The following is a 25698-nucleotide window of genomic DNA, read 5'->3' on the forward strand; positions in this document are numbered from 1 at the left end:
CTCCCTAGATCCTCAGCCAGAATAATGAATAAGTACGGGGAAAGAGGGTCCCACCTGACGAAGGCCCCTGGATGCACCAAACAACTCAGTATGATCTTCATTAATTAGCACAGAGAATGAGGTAGACGAAACGCAACTCATAACCCATTGGATCCATTCATCAATAAAACCAAAAGCCCTAAGAATCTTCTGGAGAAAGGACCACCGAACTCTATCATAAGCTTTTGCCATGTCCAGCTTGATAAACATAGCTTTTTCCTTGGAAGCTGCCATAGAATGAATGGTCTCAGTAGCGATGACCACTCCGTCCAAGATTTGACAGCCTTGCACAAACCCACTCTGCTCTTTAGAAATGATCCCCCCGAGCCAATTCTTCAACCTTTCTGCTATCAGCTTAGAAATAATCTTATAAATCACATTACAAAGAGAAATAGGGCGGAACTGGCCTAACCGGTCCGCCCCATCACACTTGGGGATGAGCGCAATGAATGTCGCATTCAAAGCTCGAAGCATTTGCTTACTCTAATGGGACTCTTGGACCACCTCTAATAAGTCCAATTTAATAATATCCCAGAATTCTTGATAGAACTCAATTGGAAACCCATTTGGTCCAGGCGCCTTCCCCTTCTTCATGTGAAAAATAATCCTCTCAAGTTCGTCCAACAAAATAGGTCCCATAAGCTGTTCATTCATCTCCCTATTAACAAGAGAAGGGATACAAGCAAGAACCTAATTTTCCTCTTCCAATTCCCCCTGAAATTCCTCACTAAAAAGAGATTGGAAATACTGCAAAGACTCCCTAGAAATCTCCTGCAAGGATAAACACTGCTCACCTCTATCATTAACCAGAACAGGGATGAAATTGCCGTGCCTTCTTGCTTTCACCGAATTGAAAAAGAACACAATGTTCTTATCCCTTGCTTGAAGCCAATCAACACGAGTTCTCTGTTTCCAGTAGATTTCCTCCCTAAGCTCCTTTTCCTCTAAAACCTTGACTGCCCTGAATTCCTCCCTAAGCAAGGCTTCTGACAATCTATGCTCTCTAATCTCTCTAGTAGTGCCATTCAACTCAAATTGAGCCGCTGTCTTGGCTTGAAAGATGTTACCAAAACATTGACGATTCCACCGCTTAAGCTGAACTTAACAAATTGCTGCTGCTTGGCAAAGGTGTACATGGCAGTGCCAAAGGTTGGCCTCCCTTTCTTCCACCACTCTGCAACATGAACCTGCAAAGAAGAGTCTCTCAACCGCATAAGTTGAAATTTGAATGAAGGAGATAGAGCGACCTGAGCAGAAGAGGATACCAACTTGATGGGCCAGTGGTCTGAACCTTTCCAATCCAAAATCTTGGAGCATGTGGACCATCCCCCACCAATCCAAAAGCTATAAACCAGAAAGTGATCCAGCCTCTCTGCAATCCAATACTCCCCTAGTCTCCTGTTTTTCCAAGTGAATTGACCATTACCAGGCTTGATGTCAACCAGATTTAAGGTTGATATACTGTCTCGAAGAAGGAAGGAAGAAGGCTCCAACATCATAACACCACCCTTCTTCTCACTCAACTCTAAGATGGCATTAAAATCACCCGCCATAATCCACAGATGAAAAGGGAAAAACCCACGCATAAAAGAAATATGAGACCACAAATTTTGCTTACCCTGAAGATCAGTGGGGGCAAAAATGTTAGAAAGCAAGATATATTCCCCAGTCTCAAGACTAGAGGCAACCCCGGATAAAGAAGATCTGGAAGAAACCCATCATACAGGGCGTATCCTCAAGGGGTTCCAAAGACAAGCCACACCCCCAGAGGAGCCAAATCAGAGGAGCCAAATGCCCCAATACATTGACATTCGCCTCTCCCCCATAGCTTAGGCACCAAACCCAACATAGTTTCCACAGATAGTTTAGTTTCCTGCAAGAAAAGGACATCAGGAGAATGACTCCTAATCAATTCCCGAACAAGTTTTTGTCTAGGGCCACTGTTCAAGCCCCTCACATTCCATGAAAGCACAATCATTTTTGGGGATTAGAAAAATGAGAATCCAGAGTCTTTACTGAACCTGACTCAACCAAGTTCTCCCCCATCAATTTAATCTTCTCCAAGTCCTTTCTGCCAACCTTCGAATTCTTCTCTCTTGCACCTTTCTTGATGTCTTTCTGAAGAAGACCCAGATGTAAAGAAATCTTATTACTTTTAGCCCCAGCAGAGTCCAATGTCTGTGTTGCAGGAGAAACATCCCCACCAGCTATCTTCATTTCAGAACTAGAGATGGGTCCCAACTAAGCCAATACCTGCTGATCCATCTCCATCTGTTGACTCCCAACCTCCTGTAGACCCTGGGTAGGATCCAAGTTCACACTATCTGGCACCATCCCTACTGCACTATGATCCAAAAGAATCATCCTCGGATTTACCTCCTGGTGACTAAGATCATCCAAGGCTTCAAATCTGTTAAAGGTATCCTCCTCCTGACTTTCCTGCAAAGACCTCTTTTGACCTCGGTTCCTATTCTTTGTCTTAACTGGGACAAAACCATCAGCAACCACAGCCCCACCAGACATGGGTCCTTTTCCTTTATCAGCCCCATCATGGTTTCAGGACGACTGTTGAGGCTGGTGCACAACCGGTTTAGACTGGGCACTTGCATTGCAAATGACCATACTCATGACATAGACGACACCGAAATGGTAAAGTCTTATAATCCAACTGTTGGACCCAAGAATAAGAGCCCGCACACATATCTATAGCATCTGGCAAAGGCTTACTCAGATCAATTTCAACGCAGATACGAGCGAAAGTCATTACTTTTATCACCAAGGTTTGCGATGAAGCTCCAACAGGCTTCCCAAGCAATGAAGCGAGCATCCGCAACATATCCTCCCGACAACATTCCATCGGAAAACGAACACACACTGGAACCCGATTCGGGAGTTCCTTTGACTGATTAAACCCCGCATGCCAGGGCTTGATGAACAACCCCACTTCGTTATAAATGTACGAGCCTCCTTCAAAGACCCTATAACGATCCTCCATGCAATTGAATGTAACCATGAAGTAATTGTTAGCAAGCAGCGTAATATCCATTTCCCCTTCCGGCGCCCAAGTCCTTTGAGCCCAATTCTCCAGAAACTGCAATGAGATCCTCATACCCAAAAACTTGCAATACAAAGAATGCTTCGAATAGTATTCCACATCCTCAACGATCATTTCTGGAGGAATCACCAATCTTGGCCTCTCTTTCCATTTCTCCAGACACCCATTAATTTTTGTGACCTGAGCACTACTCGACGAGCTGGCACCCGCATTACCTTCACCCGAAGCAAAAAGACTGTTATTAAAAACCTTAGAACTCTGAATAGGGGACTTCGAATCAATAGCTGTTCGAAAGTCCAGGTTCGGAGAAGCACGAGACGGATCTCCACTTGGCATGGCCATTTGAGCCCCCACACCTTGCATGCAGAGCAAAACCCCCAAAAAGAGAATAAGGGTGAGCACCCCCTTAGCCCCACCCAACCACCATTCACCGAAAGCACCAACCTTGCTCCCTGCTCCAACGAAAACTCAGAGCAGCCCCTCAACGCTGCACCCTCCCAAAAGACCAAACCCTGCCCCCACAGGCCGTAGCACCCATGACCAAGGAGGCGAGCAAGAATAGAGCCGCGCACCCTCACCACTCCCGGCAGCAGCACAGGACAAACGGCAGCAGCACAAAACAGTTAACAAGGAAGAGAATGAAAAATGTCGACCCCCAATCCGGAACAGACCCCCTACGCAACGCACAGCAGAAAAAATGCAGCCACGGGCTAGGGCGTGGGTGCCCTAGCTCGAACCCTCGAAGCAGAGCGCGATCTCATTCTCCAAAAAAATGTCTTTTTTCGCCTTGCGGTAATTATTACTCTCCAGGACATTTCTAATTATTTTTGAAATCAGGGAGAGGGTGGGGACATTTCAAGGCCTCCTGTCCCCACATCCTTGAAATGTCCCCTACAGTGGATGGGGTCAATTTTGCAAGGGACGTGTCCTCGAGGAACATAGTGTAAGATATATATTTCCATTCTTGTCATGAAGGACAAAATTGCACATGCTGCACTTGAGTTGCTTTTGTAGGCGCCATCAAAATTCAATTTGTAGTCTACTATTGGGGATTTCCATTTCTCACTTCTGGATTTTGCAGCTCTTGGGCCTGCTTGTTCCAAATCTTTCTCACACCTATTATCATTCCTGCTAGCTATAATAGTATAAACCTTGTAAACAAGATTTTAATTTATATAGTTATCATGAATATTTCTATATATTTATAATATTATATATATGTTGTACAGCTATGCCCAGCTGCACTGAACCTAGGGAGGAAAAAACGCTGTGGCAAACCTGTATGTCAGCTGGCAACTTAGCTTGTAACAGGTTAAATATCCACAAATAATAAATAGTGAAAAAAATTATGATGGATAAAGTGCAGTATCTGAAACTCTATATCAGGAGGATGGATACCACGAGTCATAAAAGATTAGTCACGTTTGCTGGTGAGACATTTCCGTGTACCATTTGCCAAAACAAATAGGCTATGAGCCATCCAGTAAACATATTAGGTCGAGCTAAATTTAGCAGCTTTCAGAAATAAACATTGTGGAGCTGTTGCGTAAAGCAATGAATGATAATTATGTCCTGCTTTTATGAACTCAATTTGTGATTTTGTTTAATGTATATTCTTCTCCCTTAGTTGCAATCGTTTTAAATATTTTTTTCAAATAGGATCAGAAATATAGCAGTTCAGACCTCTATTTGTTTAAATTTTGCCTGGAGAATCGCTTCTGAAAAAGTTATGTTTTTGGTCAAAGCTCTGATTTTAATCAGCCAAAGTTCTATAAACTAGGTATGATTGATCAACTGCGGCCCTTTTACTACTCATGAATACTTTCTATAAACCTCAGTATACTGAAGTTGGTATATTACTATGCAGAATTCTAAACATCTGACAATCATATGAGTCATTATATAATGTACACTGAATTCTTTATTTTCTCAAATAAAATGTTGATGTAGGTTGTTATTGGTTGCAAATATGTAATTGAAACAATCACGATGTCACTGTTACAGGAGTTTCGACTTAAACAAATGTACCAGGAAGGTCTTAAGCAGTTGCATGCTGGAGATTATTTAACAGCTCAGAATTTGTTTGAGGCTATTATCCAAGATCCTCTCATATCAATTACAGAGGTATACATTTTGCTTAATTATGCATGTCTTTCTTTCTGGCCATCCTCATGGTCACTGCTGCCTCTGATTTCTATTAATTTCTGGTTATTAGCAGCTGGAACACAATATAAGTGATAGTCATATTATTCAGCTCAGGTATGTAGTCATATAATCAGCTCAGATATGTGACTTGTCATTCTAGTTCACTCTAAATATCACAGAGGAAGGAAATTGCTGGATTTGAAAAGCCAACTTTAAGAATTGTATAATTTTTTTATGATTAGCATTTCTGATTGTGAGGTTGAATTAATAGAAATTTCTATCTGTTGTTGCTAAATTTTTCTTTACTCCGATAAAAGACAATGATTTAATTTTTTATTTTGGAAGTGGTTTAAGGTTGTGTAGCAGTATGGTCTAAAAGCTTAGGAAACTCTTAATAAAAAATACTTTCTTTATGTTTCTGTTAGTGTATATATTATCATATGCATACTATTCACATGGATAATTCTACATGGTGTAAAGGCTACTTAGGTGTTCTAGTTAGTGAGAGTTAGCTTGCCACCTCATTAACTTTCCATAGTCTCAGTTAGTGGGAGTTGACTACCTAGTCTTCTCCATTATTCTAGGTGGTAGTTTCCTCCCTCTCCTATATGTACACTCATTTCATTAGTTAATGATGTGCTAATTATATCCATTTTTCTGTATAATATATTTTGTTTGCATTGTATGCTTTTTAATTCATCTTGCAAGTAAGAGTATTATTAAAATAATGTAATGTTTCTAATGGTCATCTAGTCATTTTAGTTAGGTTAGGTGGTTTCTATTTTTGGCTTCAGTTCATGATTGTTTCGTTTAGAAACATCGTCTTGTACTTTTCTATTTAAGAAGATTTGGTCTTCATTGTTTACAACAACATCAAATATTGTAATATGGTATCAGAGCAGGTCGATGGGGTTCTGTAAGATTTGGAGAATTTTTTAATAAAAATTCGTGGAGCCGTTACTTGGAATTTTTTCTAGAATTTTTTTTTTTATGAAAAAAAATGTTGAAGATTTTGGAGGGCATTTTCACTAGGGTTTTTTGAGTTTTTTTCTTTGGCCAATTTTATCAAATTCGTGGGCGAGGATATTAACTTGTGTTTGTTGTTGATGGTCGCGGATTTTGCCTAAAGCTGTAAAATCGCATTTTTGAAAATCGCGACTTTGCAAACTATGATAATTGGTTTTTTGGCGGCAAATTTTGAGGTTTTTTTTCAGTTTTGGGTGCTGCGTTTTTCACTCTTGTGCGTGTCTATTTCTTTCTGGTCGATGTGTCTCTTTCGTGTTTTCCGCACGATCTTCTGCGACAACACATTTTTTTGGGTTTATATTTGTTTTGTGTCGGCCCAACACGTGAAAGTTTTTTTGGCATTGTTTCTGTTACCGAGACTAGGGTATTGTTCAGTGACAGTTTTCGCGATTCTCTGTTGGTGTTGTTTTTCCCGTAGCTAGGGTTTTTTGCTCGCAACGAGGGCATTTTTCTCTGCAACGAGTCTTTTTTTAACTGTGTTTGGCCATGACGGGTGTCTTCTCAGCCTCACCTTCGACCTTTGTTTGTAGCCACGACTTGGTTTTTTGCTTGCGATTTCAAAAATAGTGTATGGTTTTTTATAATTTTTTTTTCCTAAAAAAAAATTAATTTGGGTTTTCTCATTTTTGTCCTAAAAAAAATTAGTGTTTGGTTTTTTAATTTTTCTCCATAAAAAAATTATTTGATGGGTTTTACTAATTTTGCCTCAAAAATTATTTGATGGGGTTTTTTAATTTTTGCCCCTTAAAAATATTAATCGGGGGCTTTATATTTTTTATCCTTATAAAAATCTGTGGGTTTTAATAATTTTTATCCTTAAAAAGTTCTTGTGGGTTTTACCATTTTTCCTTAAAAATGAAGTTTTGTATTTTGATCTGTGTCTTTGATTTTGTGTCTTGGGTTTTGATTGATTTTTCACCTCAAAAATCATGTCCGTTTTTGATTGATTTTTCTCCTCAAAAATTGTATTTCATATGTAATCTGTAATTCGCGATGTTTGAGTGGGATTCTGGGTTTTGCCTAATTTTTTCCTAAAAAATCATGGGTACAAGCTGTGTCACAACATTCGGCAAACTTCATCCATGAAGTTCGATTTTTTTGATTTTCAAACTTATACATAAAATGCGTTTAAATTCGGCAATTTATTTGTACGAACACGATGTCATTTTTTTCATTAAAGAAAAAATTTAAAAAGCATTTCTTTTAGGGTTTCAAACTATTTTTAGTGTTTTCGGTGGATTTTCTTTATATAACACATCTGTCCGCCTTTGTAAACACACGAACCACAACACAAGCTTCGCATTTGACATCTTGCGGGTCTGCTGTGTTTGGAATTCGACTCATGGGTACTGTTGTGACGTTTTCACACATCACCCCATTGCAAATGGGGACCCATGTTTTTTGCTTTTTAGGGTTTGTTTTCTAGGTCTTTTAGGGTTTTGTTAGCTAGCCTTTGCATTTTGAGTGTCGCCCGGGGATCACATGGATAAGCAAGTCCGGCTTGAGTGAGGTCCTGATCCTGAAAATTTGGCTAAGTTTGGAATGTCCTGATCCTGAAATTTGACTAAGTCTGGAAACTGAAAAACCTCAAAAAACTAGATTTTGCAATATAACTCCTGGAGGTCTGAAACCACTCTCAAACATCCTGAAAGTATATATGGAATATAACTTAAAGTATAATCTTATACTTAAATGTTATATTCCATAAAAATTATCCTGTTAGAGAGTTCGAAAAGTCAAATTTCGCTCCTGTCCCTCCCAGGAGGACCAAGGCGAATCGCTCCTGTCCCTCACCAAGGGACCAGAGCGAAAATACTTATTTGAGCCATTCCTGACCTTGTTTGGACGAATTGAGACATCAAAGGTATGGTGAAGGACGAAATGAGCATGATAGAGCATCCAGACTTGATCAAAAACAATGAAATGATGAAGTTTTTGCCTAGAGGGTCAAATTCGCTCCTGTCCCTCACTGAAGGACCAGAGCGAAATTCTTCATAAGCTACGATCTGGGCAAAGATCAAGCAAGTTTTATGTTTGAAGGCAAGAAAGGAGATGAATTGAACCCATTGAAGACAAATTGAAGATTATCAAATGTCAACAAGGGACCCAAATGCCCAAGTTCGCTCCTGTCCCTCTCCAAGGGACCAGAGCGATTTTTGTCTTAGACAAATTTCTTGCCAAGTTACAATGAATTCCAAGGCATGGATGAATGAAAGGGGACATTACGAGACCGTTGAAGATAAATTTGGAAGCTGGCGAAGTGTGATGGAGACTACAAGTACAAATCGCTCCTGTCCCTCTCCAAGGGACCAGGGCGATATGATGATTATATTGCTATTCTTCCAAGTTCAAGCCACTCCAAAATAAAGAACCTTGGAGTCATCCTGATTGATCCTTTTTCGCGATATCTTCAGCAATCAAAGGCTTTATTCAAGAGAGGATAAGGTACCCTTGGGTATTTTATTCTGTGTATGATTGTGTACAAAATACACGTCAACAGGTACCTGTTGGGGTGGCGATACTTCCTCTAGTCTGCGGGTGTCTGTTGTGTCTGGGTCGCGACTCACTGGTGTCTGTTGGGGCGGTGAAACTTCCTCCAGCCTGCCATTGCAAACTTCCTCCCATCTGCCATGTTCAGGTAGAATATATATCGATATAGTTTTATCTTTTGCTGATAGCTTGTTCATATTGTTCTTCGATATAGTTTTATTTATTACCAATTAATTCCCATGGCATAGCAATAGAATAATGGCAAATTGTAGTTTTTTTATAGTTTTATTACAGATAGCTTGTTCTTCTATATATTTTATTTATTACCGATAGCTTGTTCTTCTATATATTTTATTTATTACCAATAGCATGTTCTTCCATATAGTTTTATAGAAAGAGACGGTTTACCTAAAATTTCTCAAGTAAATTATCAAAAGCAAAATATACAAGGACTTTTAATTTAGATCTTTCTATAAAATAATATATTTTAGCCCATTGACTATTACGTGGGAGAAATTCCCACCGAGAGCGTCATTAATTAGAAGTTTTTTTGGGAGGATAGTAGCCTATGGAAGATAGTTTTATTTTTCATTCGATATACTGTATACATCTGTTTTTCCAAAATCCTATTTTTTACATTTCATATATTTAATTTTTTGTTTTATATATGATGTGTTTAAAAATATAATTTTATATTTGTTATTTGATGCATTTTTTAATTTAATAATAGGTGTTTATAAAAATTAACAATTTAAATATAACAAATATTACATTTAAATAAAGTTTTAAACTTATTGAATTATTTAGCTTTTTAGAGTTAAAAATTAACATATATATTTTTTGTTTTAATGTTTTTAAATAAAATTTAATCAATGTTTTAAATACTAAATAATATTTTTCTTCTAAATTATACAGATTGTAATGGCTCCCAACAAATCAATTTCAGAGGGATGGAAACATGTGACCTGCAATGGTGTTTATCTTCATTGTAAATTGTGCTCGAAAGTTTTTACCGGAACTTTATCAAGGGTAAAGGACCACTTGGTTGGTATTACAGGGGGTAAAGGTGGAGGTGTTACTGCATTCCAAAAATGACCAAAGAAATTAGAGCTATTTTAGAGAAAGAGCAAGCCTCTTCGATTGTAGGAAAGATGCAAGCGGAACAAAAGAAACAGAGAATTGAAGAGGATGTGTCTAGATTTACATCTGTTATGTCTTCCTCTTAGAGTCTACCCAAGGCCACAGGGGCATCCAAAGAGAGTGGAACTTAGAATAGTTTTTGGAAACCAGTAGGGAAACAACAAGTGGATGATGCATTAGCAGATTTGTTTTACACAAGCGCTATTCCATTCAATGTAGCTAGAAATCTGCATTTTTGCAATGCAATTCAAAAAGTTGCAGGGTTTGGCAAAGGGTACACACCTCCCACTTTTGAGGCTTTTAGGACAACTCTTTTGCAGAGGTCAAAAGTTAGAGTGACTGAGAAACTAGCTGAGGTCAAAGCTGTTGATTTTAAGATCAGATTAGATAAGCAATAATTCAAACACAATAACACAAAATGTTCCCTTGGAAAACCTTCCTCTTGAAGGTGAAAAACCCAGCAAAGAAATGTCTTTATTATCTTAATAGTCCCAATAGATATTACAATGAATTTGCTTCACACTTGAAGCTAAGGGATGATACAAATTCACCCTTGATAGCAGCAAGAAATCCAAACTACTGTATATCAGACTCTGTAGATAAATTCTGCCTTCTATCTTAGATGATCTGCCTTGGGAATGCACAGCTGTAATGTGAGATCAATCTGCAGATGGAGATGAATACACAAGTCTTAATCAATATGAAGTATGCGATCTGCCTCAGAACAACCTTGAACAGCAAATGAAGAAGACACAATCTGCTTGCTGTAGATAGCATGAATTGCCGAAGATAATAATTATATTCATCCAATGCATTATGGACAAGATCGATCTTTATACCTATGTGAAGGTGTCACCAACCAACACGTTTCCTTCATCAAGTCGGCTTTGATATTGACCAACGCACCTCTTCATTAGAAGCGACTTATATTCTAACAAACACGCTTTAGGGATTAGTTAAGTCATAATGAACACGTCTTGTTCAAGGTGGCGGGTTAGATAAATACCCATAAGAAATTGATAATTGTTAGAATCATACTTTGTAAATGTGCAAGGCCGATAGGCCATTGACACATTTACCAACTGCTATGTCGGCTGGAAGGTTTCAACCATAGCTACTGCATTAACACTCCCTCTTAGCTAGGGAGAAATCCTTCTCGATATCAGAGTTATATAGTAACATCCACAATGGCTACTCTCAGAGAGTGAATACACACAAATGCTAAGTCATGGAGTCTCTCACATGACATCCACCATACCTACTTGCAGAGGGTGGATCCACCATACCTACTCGCAGAGGGTGGAACAAGGGCTGGAACCTCAAACTTCTCTCACAGAGAAGAATGCATAACAAGGGTTGAAACCTCAAACTTCTCTTGCAGAGAAGAATGCATAATAAGGGCTGAACCTTAAATTTCTCTCACAGAGAAGAATGCATTATAATACATATCAAGTAATCACTGATGCTGAGACTCCCTCTCAACAAGGGCTTCGTTCTCCACAATTCCAAGCTTGTCTCGAAAATGCACAAATTTCACTTTCGCAAGAGGCGTGGTGAAAAATGTCAGCTGTCTGTTCCTTAGTACAAATGTATCTCAACTGAACAACATTCCTCTGTACCATATCTCTGATATAGTGGTACTAAATCTCAACATGCTTTGTTCTGTCATGGAATACTGGATTGATTGAAAGCTTCACACAGCTTTGGTTATCACAATGAATGGTAGTAGGCTCTAATGATTGTCCAAACAATCCTGTAAGGAGCTTACGAAGCCACACTGCTTCGCGAGTTGCCACACATGTTGCAATGTATTCTGCCTCTGCAGTGCTCAGAGCTACTGAAGATTGCTTCCTGCTACACTAGGAAATCATAGCAGATTCCAAGCTAAAACAACAACCAGAAGTGCTCTTTCGATCAGTAACACTCCCTGCCCAATCAAAGTCAGAATATCCTTCAAGAATTAGGTCTACACTTGAAGAGTATTTCAAACCATATCCAACTGTGCCATGCAAGTATCTCAAGATATGCTTGGCCTCAACTAGATGTATCTATCTAGGTTCACACATGAACTGGCTAAGTGCACTTACTGCATAGCAAATATCTGGTCTAGTATTAACTAGATACATCAAGGACCCAATCAACTGCCTGTACATGGTAGGGTCCACAAGATCTGAACTAGCTGCAACTTCCCTCAATTTCTTCAAGTTAGTTTCCATTGGTGTGGACATAGATTTACAATCTATCATTCCAAATCTCTTCAAGATGTCGATGGTGTATTTTCCTTGACTTAGGATAATATCATTGGGCATCTGGCAAACTTCCAACCCTAGAAAGAAGTGCATAAGTGCTAAGTCCATCTCAAATTCGGAAGTCAACTCTTTCTTACATCTATCAATGAGATGATCTTCTCTGGTAACAAATAGGTCATCAACATAAATTACCAAGATCAACATATCACCACTAAATACTTTGAAGTAAAGGTTTGGATCAACATCATTCATGCAGAAACCCAAACCCACTAAGTATCTGTCAATTCTTTCATACCAAGCCCGAGGAGCCTATTTAAGACCATATAGGGCTTTCTTCAATCTACACACATGAGACTCTTTCCCATGAATCACAAACCCCTTAGGTTGCTCAATGTAGACCTCTTCTTCAATCACACCATTGAGAAAAGCAGTCTTCACATCGATCTGATGCAACTTCCATCCCTTAGCTGCTGCAATGGCAATGATGGTTCTAATGGAAGTATAGCGAGCAACAGGAGCAAATGTTTCTTCGTAGTCTATTCCCTCTTGTTGAGAGAAGCCACGAGCCACAAATCTAGCCTTGTACTTTTTAATGCTACCATCGGCTGGATGCTTTATCTTGTACAACCACTTGGAAGATACAACAGACTTCCCTTTCGGTCTAGGCACAATATCCCACACATTATTCTTGAGAATGGATTGATACTCCTCATCCATTGCATCTTTCCAAACTTGTTGTTTTGAGGCGTCCTCTATGCTAGAAGGTTCAAACTCAATAAGATTACACATTAATGCAACATAACTAGAAAATCTCTGTGGTCTTTTGCTTTCTCTGAATGTGCCTCTAGGAGCGACAAACCGTTCTGCTTCCTGCATAGTGTTTCTCGCCCAAAGAGGTCTCTTTCGAGACACAACAATATCTCTAGGCCCATCAGTGGGATCCAAAGGTTCAATTGGATCATTACTCATATCAGGTTCTATAGTCTCCCTTTGAATCTCAGGAGCATGATCAACATCCATGTCTTGAGGAGTCTCATCATCTATCTCCATGCATGAGCCCTTTGATTTCCTGAATACAACATCTTCCTCAAATGTGACATCCCTACTAACTTCTATTTGCTTCTGACCAGGAATGTAAATACGGTAGGCTTTGGAGGTTTCACTGTAGCCCACAAATATTCCTCTCTTGCCAGAAGGTTCCAACTTGGTTCTCTTGTCCTTGGGAATATGAATATACACAGGACAACCAAATATTCTCAGGTGGCTGATATTAGGCTTGATACTTGAAAAGGCTTCTTCAGGAGTCATATTTTGTAATATCCGATGAGGATATCTATTCTGAACATACACTGCTGTTCTAGAGGCTTTTGCCCATAGAAAAGTTTGAAGGTCTTGATCATGAATCATAGCTTTTGCAACTTCAACAATAGATCCGTTCTTCCTTTCAGCAACCCCATTTTGTTGAGGGTTGTAAGGAACACATAACTCCCTTTTGATCCCTGTTTCAATACAAAAATCACGAAAGCTACCCGAGGTGTACTCACCTCCATTATCAGACCTTAAAATTTTAATTTTCTTTCCAGATAAATTTTCTACAAGAGCTTTAAATTCTTTAAACCTACTTAGGACTTCATCAGACTCTTTAGACCTTAAGAAATAAATCCAAGTCTTCCTAGAGTAGTCATCTATAAAAGTTACATAATACAAACATCCACTTAGGGATTTAATTGACATTGGACCACATAAATCTGAATGTACACGATCTAGTATTTCTTTAGACCTACTTTCGCTGCTATGAAAAGAACTTTTAATATTTTTGCCCATAGCACAACCTTTACAAGTACCATCATGTACATGAATAAGTTTATGAATAACTTTTACCATCTTCTCCAATGATGGAAGAGCCCTGAAGTGAAGATTTCCAAGTCTTCTGTGCCAGAGTTCGTTGGAACTGGAAGATGTTGATACATGATAGCCTCGGTAAGATAAATGATTGAATGAGAGATAAATGAAGTCTCTCATTCAATCATCTATCTCATCGATAGACTATGATAAGACTTCAGATATCATTCCTTTGTTTGATGATTATTATAATTACTCTTCGATATGTTATTTTCGTTTTATCTTATATCAATAATCGTATGCATGATATACGATCTAGCTGTGATCATATCCCTCGATTCATATATATAACCTTGCATATAAATCCCGGTTAACAATCGGGTTCTTAACTAATGCCTAAATACCGGTTAACATCGGTTACAAATCGTAATGCACAACACACCGATTGGTATCGGGTTTATTGTTAATTGCATACACACTGATTGGTATTGGGTTTATTGTTAATTGCATACACACCGATTGGTATCGGTTAATTCGTTTCAAGAGGCACGATCAAGTAATATCTTGATCGGTCATGTCTAATAGTCATGACCGGTCAAGGTATTGCTTGATCTCCTCTATTTGCATATATATATATATATCGATCGGTGAAATGTGGGAAGAACATCAAAATTAATAAATGCTCTTCTCCATCTGCAACACACCATATAATAATCAGATTTATTATATTGAGAAATAACATATACATGCAAGATACAATAACATTATATATCTTGCTCATTGAATAGAAAATTGAAATACATTTACATGGTATCAGAGCCAAGTTAAAATCGAACCTACGGCTTTTCAATTTTGTGTTAAATTCAAGTCAAGAATATATCCAACATCACATTTCTCCAAATGGCAAGCACTATCAGATCCGAAGACAGACTCGGAGGAGGCGATGATTTCTCAGCATGGAAGTTCAGAATCAAGATGATTCTAAGAGAAAATAAAGTTGAATCACTTGTAAAAGCTGAAACCACAGAACTTGAGACTGAACTTGACAAAGCGACATGGATAGAGGGAAATGAAAAGGCCATCAAAATCATAGTTGATGGGGCGAGGAAGAATATTATGCCTATCATAAGGAAACATGAAATGGCCTACAACATGTTCAAAGCACTTGTAGATGCATTCGAGATATCCAATGCAACTAGAACCTTGGCCTTAAAGAGAGAAATAAATCATATAGCTATGATCAAAGGGGAGTCAATCATTGCCTACTTCATGCGGATATCAGCCCTAAGGGATGAGCTAGCAACCCTTGGATATGAGATCCAAAGCAAAGAATTAACACTCATTGCTCTAGATGGGTTGCCTAGTATATGGGAAACATTCGTCCAAGGCATCAGTGCAAGGGCTAAATTTCCAAAGTTTGAAAGGTTAAGGGTAGATAGTCTCCAAGAAGAATCAAGGTTAAATAAGAAAGGGATCAAACAAAAGAATATAGATGAAGATCTCCAAATCCTAAATACAAACTCCAACAAGAAAAACAAGAAGAAACAATTTAGGAAAAGGAAAGGTCGTCAAGGCAAGAATATCTCCCAAAGGGATCTCTCTCATATGCAATGTTACAGATGTGACAAATTCGGACACTATGTTGCCAAATGTTCGGAAAGAGCCAAACAACAAGCCATATTTGCCAAAGCAGGAAAATCTAAAGGGGGAGATGACTCCGAGAAGTATGTACTCTACTCAGCACTTACAAACCAAGCATCAAACAAGGTTGACTCCTGGGTAATCGACAATGGCTCATCCAGACACATTACAGGGTTTAAAGAAGTTCTAGATTCCATGATAGAGGAGAATGATGAGGAAGTGAATATCGGAGATGACTCCACACATCCAGTTAGAGGAGTTGGAACCCGCACCATCAAACTGAAGTCAGGCGTATCATTGCAACTTAAAGGAGTACTGTATGTCCCAGGCATCAAGAGAAATCTAGTCTCTATATCAACACTAGAGGATAATGGGTATAGAGTGACCTTCATGGACAACAGAGTGTTGGCTTGGCCAAAGAATTCATCTATCGAGAAAGCTAAAACCATTGGTCAAAGACAAGGCTACTTGTATGAGCTGTGCACAGAGCCCTACCTAGACCTAATCCATGAAACTACAGATGCTAATGAAGTTTGGCATAGAAGACTAGGTCACCTAAATTTTAGAGCTTTATCATCAATGGGAAACCTTGTCACAAGCCTACCTAAGTTAACGCAATATCATTCAGGGGCATGCAAGGGATGTGCCATAGGCAAAAATGCTAAGGGCGTTTTTCAAAATAGTACTAGGAAAACAAGCAAAGTTTTAGAGTTAGTTCATTCTGATGTATGTGGACCTATGTCCGTATCTTCTTTAGGGGGATTTTTGTATTATGTAATATTTGTTGATGACTACTCTAGGAAAACTTGGATCTACTTTCTGAAATCTAAAGAATCAGAAGAGATCCTTAATAGGTTTAAGGAATTTAAATCACTAACAAAAAATTACTCAGGAAATAAAATTAAAACCTTAAGAACTGACAATGGGGGGGAATACACCTCAGATTTGTTTAAAGATTTTTGTAAAAATGTTGGGATTAAGAGGGAGCTTACTATACCTTATAATCCTCAACAAAATGGGGTAGCTGAGAAGAAAAATAGGACAATTGTAGAAGTTGCCAAAGCCATGATTCTTGATCAGAATCTAAATACCAATCTTTGGGCAGAAGCAACCAGCACTGCTGTATATATACAAAATAGATGTCCTCACTCCCATCTTGAAGATAAAACCCCTGAGGAAGTCTTTACTAAAACAAAGCCAGATATCAGCCACCTTAGGATATTTGGGTGTCCTGTCTATATTCATGTACCTAAAGAGAAAAGATTAAAATTAGAGCCTTCTGGAAAAAGGGGAATACTTGTAGGATATAGTGAAACCTCCAAGGCCTACAAAATCTATATACCTGGTTAGAGAAATATCGAACTGAGTAGGGATGTAATCTTTGAAGAAGACTTAGCCTTCAAAAGAGCCCAAAGCTCAATAGAACCTGAAGTCTATATCCCTACCCCTAGCATAGATGAAGACCCTGCTCTTGAGCTTCAGAAGGAGAGTCTTGAGGAAAATGAAGGTGAAACTCAAAACCCACCTAGAGAAAATTTCAAGAAAAGACCACTATGGGCCACCAAAATTGTAGAAGAAGCTCAGAAGTATGCTGCCCCTTTAGGAACCTTCAGAGAAAGCAAAAGGCTTAACAAACTTACCAGCTACGTTGCTCTCATGAATGATCTTTCAAAAGATGAACCTACTAATTTATCAGATGCACTTAAACATCAAGTATGGAAGAATGCCATGTCTGAGGAATACCAATCCATTATGAAAAATGATGTTTGGGAGATTGTTCCTAGGCCAGTTGGAAAATCTGTTGTCACCTCCAAATGGCTCTTCAAAATCAAACATGCTGCAGATGGCAGCATTGAGAAACACAAGGCTAGATTTGTAGCCAGAGGGTTCTCACAAAAGGAAGGAATTGACTATGAAGAAACCTTTGCACCTGTAGACAGATATACCTCAGTAAGAATAGTCTTAGCCATTGCAGCAACAAAAGTATGGAAAGTACATCAGATGGATGTAAAGACAACATTTCTTAATGGAGAGATTGCACAAGAAGCATACCTAGAGCAACCTGAAGGGTTTGAGATTCGTGATGTAGAATCTCATGTATGTAAACTCAAGAAAGCTCTTTATGGGGTTAAATAGCCTCCCAGGGTCTGGTATGAAAGAATTGACACTTATCTCTCAGGGCTAGGCTTCTCAAAGAATGATGCATATCCAAATCTCTACTACAAGCAAGACAAAGGTGATATGCTGATATTGATTCTATATGTTGATGATTTGTTAATCACAGGAAAAGATCACCTCATGGATCAGTGTAAGAATGACCTTGCTAAAGAATTTGACATGAAGGACTTGGGACTCCTTCATTACTTCCGAGGTTTGGAAGTATGGCCGAATTCTGATGGCTTTATACTAAACCAGGGTAAATATACCTTGGACATTTTGAAGAGATTTGGAATGCTAAACTACAGACCCATGACCTCTCCAATGGAAACAAACCTTCATAAACTTAAGGAAGTAGCAGCAGAATCACAACCCTCAGATCCTACTCTATATAGGCAAATGATTGGGTCCCTGATGTATCTCGTAAATACGAGACCAGATATCTGTTATGCAGTTAATGCCTTGAGTCAGTTTATTTGTGAGTGAAAGGAGATACACCTAGTAGCAATAAAACATATCATGAGATATCTACAAGGTACCCTAAAACTTGGTCTCAAATATGAGAGAGTTGAACTAGGTTTACACAGATTCACAGATTTAGATTGGGGTGGAAGTGTAATTGACAGGAAAAGCACCTCAGGATGCTGTTTCAATTTAGGTTCAGCTATGATATCCTGGATTAGCAGAAAACAGTCATCGGTAGCACAAAGCTCCACTGAGGCTGAATACATTGCAGCCTCCATGGCTGCTCGAGAGGCAGTATGGCTTAGGAAGCTGCTCGTGGGGTTATTCGGTGAACCAATGAAGCCTACAATTATTCATTACGACAACCAAAGTTGTATAAAACTTTTAGTGAATCCAGTGTTTCATGACAGATCCAAACATATTGAGATTCCATATCATTATGTATGAGACATGGTAGATAGGAATGTGATCCAATTGGAATACATTTGTACAGGAGATTAGACAACATATATTCTTACCAAACCACTTTCAAGGGTGAAAGTTGAGCACTTCAGAAAAGGTCTTGGTATGATTGAAATTTAATTTGCTTTTTACTCCTATACTTATTAAGATGTTTTATGTGTAAATTTCTTTGTCATGTTAGGACTTTTATGGGTTTAACCCCCCCTGTTCATGTCTAAGAGGTGACGATCTTATGATGTTCAAACCAGTTATCATGTTGGATCTCTGGTATGCCATGGATGTGCCATGATTGTGTTGTTGTAAAACATTTGGATAAAATGTTAGTGCACATACCACAACTTGGATAAGCTGAGAATTTAACTATTCTCATGTCTTTATTCTTAAGTATTGCGTGTTTAGGCAATACTAATATCACGTGCTTAGGTGATATTTTGTCATCACAAGTTGATGTGATGAACTTTTGTATCACGCATTTAGGTGATACTTCATGTCATGTGCTTAGGTGCTGTGATTTCTTGTATCATATGATTGATGATACTTCATATCACATGTCTAGGTGATATGATTCCTTAGAGAGTAAGATTATAAGACCATCATGAGAAATGTGATACTAGATATGTTGTCTTTCATTAATCTTCCCTAGCTAAGAGGGAGTGTTGATACATGATAGCCTCGGTAGGATAAATGATTGAATGAGAGGTAAATGAAGTCTCTCATTCAATCATCTATCTCATCGATAGACTATGATAAGACTTCAGTTATCATTCATTTGTCTAATGATTATTATAATTACTCTTCGATATGTTATTTTCGTTTTATCTTATATCAATAATCGTATGCATGATATACGATCTAGCTGTGATCATATCCCTCGATTCATATATATAACCTTGCATATAAATCCCGGTTAACAATCGGGTTCTTAACTAATGCCTAAATACCGATTAACATCGGTTACAAATCGTAATGCACAACACACCGATTGGTTTCGGGTTTATTGTTAATTGCATACACACCGATTGGTATCGGGTTTATTGTTAATTGCATACACATTGATTGGTATCGGGTTTATTGTTAATTGCATACACATCGATTGGTATCAATTAATTCGATTATGGTTTGAAAAGGCACGATCAAGTAATATCTTGATCGGTCATGTCTAATAGACATGACCGGTCAAGGTATTACTTGATCTCCTCTATTTGCATATATATATCGATCGGTGAAATGTGGGAAGAACATCGAAATTAATAAATGCTCTTTCTCCATCTGCAACATACCATATAATAATCCGATTTATTATATTGAGAAATAACGTTTACATGAAAGATACAATAACATTATATATCTTGCTCATTGAATAGAAAATTGAAATACATTTACAGAAGAATCATGAATAAGAGCTTGAACAGGGCGAGTGGAGAGTTTGTATAAACTCTCATGTTGATTTCCGATCACACGAGTAGTCTTGATGCTGGAGTTCATAGGCCAAGCAAGAACTCTTCCTTCAGAAAATGCAATTTGATAGCCCTTATCCTCCAAGGCTGAAATAGACACAAGGTTTCTCTTGATCCCTGGCACGAACAACACATCACTTAGGTGTAGAGAAACTCTAGATTCAAGGGTTAGAGATGTGGCACCAAATCCTCTTACAGAATAGTGTGCATCATCCCCAATAATAACTTGGAGATGTGACTCTTTCTCCACTAGATCAGAAAGGTGCTCTCGATAACCAGTGATATGTCGAGAGGCTCCACTATCAATTAACCAGGTATCACTGTCTGTAGGAACATTGCTTGATAATGCTGATATGAAAAGAAAACCATTGGAGTTATCTTCATCCTCCTTTTGAGTTGAGACTTATTGATGTTTGCTCCTTGATGATTAGGTCTTGTCAGACAATCCTTTGCAAAGTGACCAAACTTGTCACACCTAAAACACTGGATGCGAGAGATATCTTTCTTCCTCTTCCTAGAATCAGGTGTAGGAGCTGATTTGAAATCTTTATTCCTTTTGAAGTTGCCCTTCTTCCAATACTTACGTTTCTTGGTAGATTGAGTGGCAAGAACATGTGTATCTTCATTTTGAGAACTCTTGATAATTCCTCTAGCGGTCAATCTTGATTCTTCTTGAATACAATCTGCACGGAGACAATCAAATTTAGTTAATTTGGATCTTCCACTTATGGTTTGGATAAATGGCTCCCATGAATGAGGCAGACCATTCAAAGCTAGCATGACAAGGTCTTTATCAATCACTTGATCCCCAATTGCGCTTAGTTGATCTCTCAATTTTGAAATTTCCATGAAGTAGGTGATGACTAAATCTCCTTTTGCCATCTTCACTTGGTGGAGTTGCTGCCTCAAGGCAAGAGCCCTACTTACGTTGTTAATCTCATATAAATCCTCCAAGGTTTTGAACATATCTCTTGCAGTTGTCATCTTTGAGATGAGGGGCACCAAGTGATCCCTCACGGAGTCGATTAATATATTCTTTTGCTTTGATGGATTTTTCTTGAATTGAAGCTTCTCCTCATGATCTTCAGGTTCAGATAAATCCTTTTCCTCCACGAATTGAAGAAGATCATTCTCTTCAAGTGCAACGAGCACTCTAAACTTCCATGAGGTGAAGTTAGATGCGCCTTCAAGCCTATCTTCGACTTTAAGAACGTTCACCATTTTCGAGACTTAGAGATACTGCTTGACGGAGAGAGAGAGGAGAGAATACTTAGAAGTTGTAGAGAATCTGATCACGATCTTCTTTCACTGTGGCTCTGATACCATGTTGATTTTAAGATCAGATTAGATAAGCAATAATTCAAACACAATAACACAAAATGTACCCTGGGAAAACCTTCCTCTTGAAGGTGAAAAACCCAGCAAAGAAATATGTCTTTAATATCTTAATAGTCCCAATAGATATTACAATAAATTTGATTCACACTTGAAGCTAAGGGATGATACAAATTCACCCTTGATAGCAGCAAGAAATCCGAACTACTGTATATCAGACTATGTAGATAAATTCCGCCTTCTGTCCTAGATGATCTGCCTTGGGAATGCACAGCTGTAATGTGAGATCAATCTGCAGATGGAGATGAATACACAAGTCGTAATCAATATGAAGTATGTGATCTGCCTCAGAACAACCTCAAACAACAAATGAAGAAGACGCGATCTGCTTGCTGCTTTATACCTATGTGAAGGTGTCACCAACCAACACGTTTCCTTCATCAAGTCGGCTTTGATATTGACCAATGCACCTCTTCATTAGAAGCGACTTATATTCTAACCAACATGCTTTAGGGATTTGTTAAGTCATTATGAACACGTCTTGTTCAAGGTGGGGGGTTAGATAAATACACATAAGAAATTGATAATTATTAGAATCTTACTTTGTAAATGTGTAAGGCCGATAGGCCATTCACACATTTACCAATTGCTATGTCAGCTGGAAGGTTTCGACCATAGCTACTGCATTAACAAAAGCCTCTTGGAAGGTAACCGGTTGCACCATATTGAGTGATGGATGGTCAGATATATGTCAAAGGCCATTGATCAATGTTTTGGTGGCTTGTCCTGAACGTGTTGTATTCATGAAAGTGATTGACACCATGAACCACAAGAAAACTTCTGATTACATATTTCAAATATTAGAGGAAGCCATTCTTGAAGTAGGGGTGGAAAATGGGTTTCAAGTGGTAACTGATAGTGCAACAAATTGTGTGAGAGCTAGAGAACTGATTGTTGAGAAATACCCACATATATATTGGAGTCCATGTGCAGCACATTGTTTGGATTTGTTGCTTCATGATTTGGCTAGTTTTCCATGGATAAATGAAGCAATTCATAGAGGGAGAGCAATTGCAAACTTCATAAGAAATCACTGTCTCACATTGAGTCTTTACAGATAGTATGTATCCAAGGAGTTGTTGAGGCCTTTTCACACAAGGTTGGCTTCATTTTATATCACTTTGAAAAGAGTTGTTGAAGAGAAAGAAGCTTTGAGATTTGTTGTTTGTTCCAATGAGTGGGAGAATTTAGTGCTTTCTAAAAGTGCTAAGGGCAAGAACATAGAGCAAATTGTTTACAATAGCAGCTGTTGGGAAAGTGGAACAAAGGTTCTTAGTATATGTGAGCCAATTGTTGATGTGCTTCATATGGTTGATGGTGACAAACCTTGCCTTGGCATGCTTTATGAAAGCATGGATCGCTGTAAGGAAGCTATTTAGAGAGCACTAAATAATTTAGATGCAGAGTACATGGAGATATGGGTGGTAGCTGATTCTAGATGGAAAATGATGCACACACTTTTACATGCAGCAGCTTGCTATTTAGAGCCTAAGCTATTTCATATTGATAGACAAGCTGATTTTGAAATAATGGCAGAGTTTCATGAAGCCATTAGCAAATTTGAACCAGATCCAACAATTGCATCTCTAATCAGAGACCGAGGTTGGGTATACAAGAGAGCAGAAGGGTTGTTTGGAGTAGCAAGAACCTAATATGATATGACACAAGATGCGATACCTGGTTATAGATGGTGGATGAGCTATGGAGCACAAACTCCTAAACTTCAGTGCTTTCCCATTAGAATACTAGGTCAGGGAGCAAGTTCATCAGCTTGTGAGAGGAATTGGAGTTGCTTTGACCACATTTATTCCAAGAAGAGGAACAAATTGTTGTCTGGAAAGTTGGGAGATCTTGTCTACATTCGCAGCAATTTGAAATTGTTCCTGAACAAATCAGCAAGTGACTCCACATCTTCTTCACAACAATACATTCCAAAAGACATAGAAGTGCCAATTGCAGATGAGCTTGACTTTCTTGATGAGGAATTGGATAGTGATACAGATGATGATGCTACACCATCTGAGCCAAGTGCTCTTGATGACTTAGAGCATTTTTGAAGTTCTAAAGTCTTGACTTTTTATTGTAGCTTTCTGAAAAGAAAACATCTTCGTAATCGTGATTTCACATGTTTCTTATGGTTTATATTTTATAAATGTGCCATCCTTTTATAATGACTTCAAATCTATTTAGCAAATATAAACTATTTTGATAATTTATTAGAAGTATTACATATATTTAAAAATAAATTCGAATTCGAACCTTGTGAGTTAGGGTACAGGTGTTCTGGTCTTTGGGTTTTTACCGCTTTTTTTCCCAAAAAACGATGTTTTGTAATCTTTAGTTTCATGGTTTGCAAAAGTTGTGGCTTCTGGCAGTCTGTTTTGGGGCGTTGTGCTCATCTGTAAAAGTTTGTGGTTGTTTTTTTGAACCAGTGGAGGGTTTACCGATTTTTCCTCAAAATCATGGTTTTGGTTTATGTGGCTGTTCTTGGTGTCTCTGTCTACAAGGAGGGACAGCTTTGTCACCCAACATCAGGTTGGATGATTTGTGGTGATATCCAAAATTTCTGTAGATTCTAGGAGGGTCAATGGCAGGCTCTTGTCGTAGAATATTCTGAGAAGAAAGGGGCAGCCTTCTCTATTTTTTCTCTTGGTATTTAGAACGATGACCATTAAGGGAGGTTATTAAAATAATGTAATGTTTCTAATGGTCATCTAGTAATTTTTAGCTAGGTTAGGTAGTTTCTATTTTTGGCTTCAATTCACGATTGTTTTGTTTAGAAACTCGTCTTGTACTTTTCTATTTAAGAAGACTTCGTCTTCTTTGTTTACAACAACATCGAATATTGTAATAAGTATGCATGTGCTTGGCTCATGTGTCTTGATTTGGTACAGGCATTCATTTTAGTATATCTTGGTGGATTCTCGCATGGTATCGGAACAGGATTGGATTTTGTTTGCTTGGTTTGATAATTGTGTAGACGTATAAAAATGACCATATTCCTAAATGAATATTTTATGTTCATTTCTCTATTTAATTAAATTATCCACATTCCTCTATTTAATTAAGTAAATTACTCAATTTATTTAAATTAAATTCACTATACCCATTTAATGAATAAATCATTTTATTCAATTAAACCCCCCCTATCCACTTTTAATTAAATTCAAATTTAATTAAATAGTTATCCTAAATTAAATAAATCTAATTTATTTAATTGCAACCAAATTGAATGAAATTCATTAAATTCAATTAAATCCTATTATCCCTCCATCCACTTGCATTCTCCTACATTTCCCACTTGCTTCCTAAACCCCTACCTAATTTCTTTTAGACTCTTCTAATCATTTCTAAATTAGCCTAACCCATCTTCTAAACTTTGTCACATCCCTAAGCAAGGGGAAATCACTTCTCAAATCCTCAAAGTCTTTGATAACCATTAAAGGCTTCAAGTCTTCAACCACTTAATTCCCCAAAGTCTTCATAACCATTAATGGTTAACTCAAACCCTCTTACATGGTTAAAGAATTTCTTTTAACTCAACCTTCTTCCAACCCAAGGGTCTCATCAAGCCTTTAATGCTTTGACCATGATTATCTCTTAATCATTTGCACAAGGGTTTATCCTTGGATTAACTCTTAATCCATTAAGGTAAGCCTAACTTAAGCTTAACCCTTATCTCTAGATAACCATAAGGTCTTCTCAGGCATTTAATGCCTCCAACCCCTTCTCTCAACCCAACCCTATGTTGACACTTGTCACCATTTCATTGGTGCAAATTGCAAACATGGATCTCCAACTTTCAAACTCAACCCTTGATCAACTCTTTCAATCCTAACCATCCATTGCCCTGTTTTTGCTATAAATAGAGCTCTCATTCCTCCATTTTGAGATATCCTCCAAATTTGTAGTATCATACTTATGCTTAAATACATTCAAGCTTTCATATATCATTTTTATGCTCATCATTTTAGCCTCTTTTAAATCAGGAATTAGTCTAAATATGCATGTTTAGAATATTTTCTTTATCATTTAGCTCAATCATAGACTAAATATATCATGTTAGGATAGTACTCATACTAACCTTGTCATCTTATCATCTAGTTTATTGCATTTCTAAGATCATGCATAGCTT

The 25698-nt window shown here is 38.0% G+C and overlaps 1 protein-coding gene across 4 annotated transcripts in view; it reads left to right on the plus strand.

The window, feature by feature from the left end:
• Positions 1–25698, plus strand: part of LOC131031611 (calcineurin-binding protein 1) — a 148480-nt gene that overhangs the window by 61848 nt on the left and 60934 nt on the right. For 3 of the 4 annotated variants that reach the window (XR_009103064.2, XM_057962769.2, XM_057962772.2), the window contains exons 4-5: positions 5099–5218; positions 5310–5353. Coding sequence is in view for 3 of the 4 variants with exons in the window: in XM_057962769.2 (XP_057818752.2) it covers positions 5099–5218; positions 5310–5353 (164 nt within the window). In the remaining variant the exon portion in view is untranslated. The remainder of the gene's footprint in view (positions 1–5098; positions 5219–5309; positions 5354–25698) is intronic. The other variant, XM_057962771.2, reaches the window with a different exon arrangement.

The sequence above is a fragment of the Cryptomeria japonica genome, chromosome 2, assembly GCF_030272615.1.
Source record: "Cryptomeria japonica chromosome 2, Sugi_1.0, whole genome shotgun sequence".
NCBI classification, from domain to species: domain Eukaryota; kingdom Viridiplantae; phylum Streptophyta; class Pinopsida; order Cupressales; family Cupressaceae; genus Cryptomeria; species Cryptomeria japonica.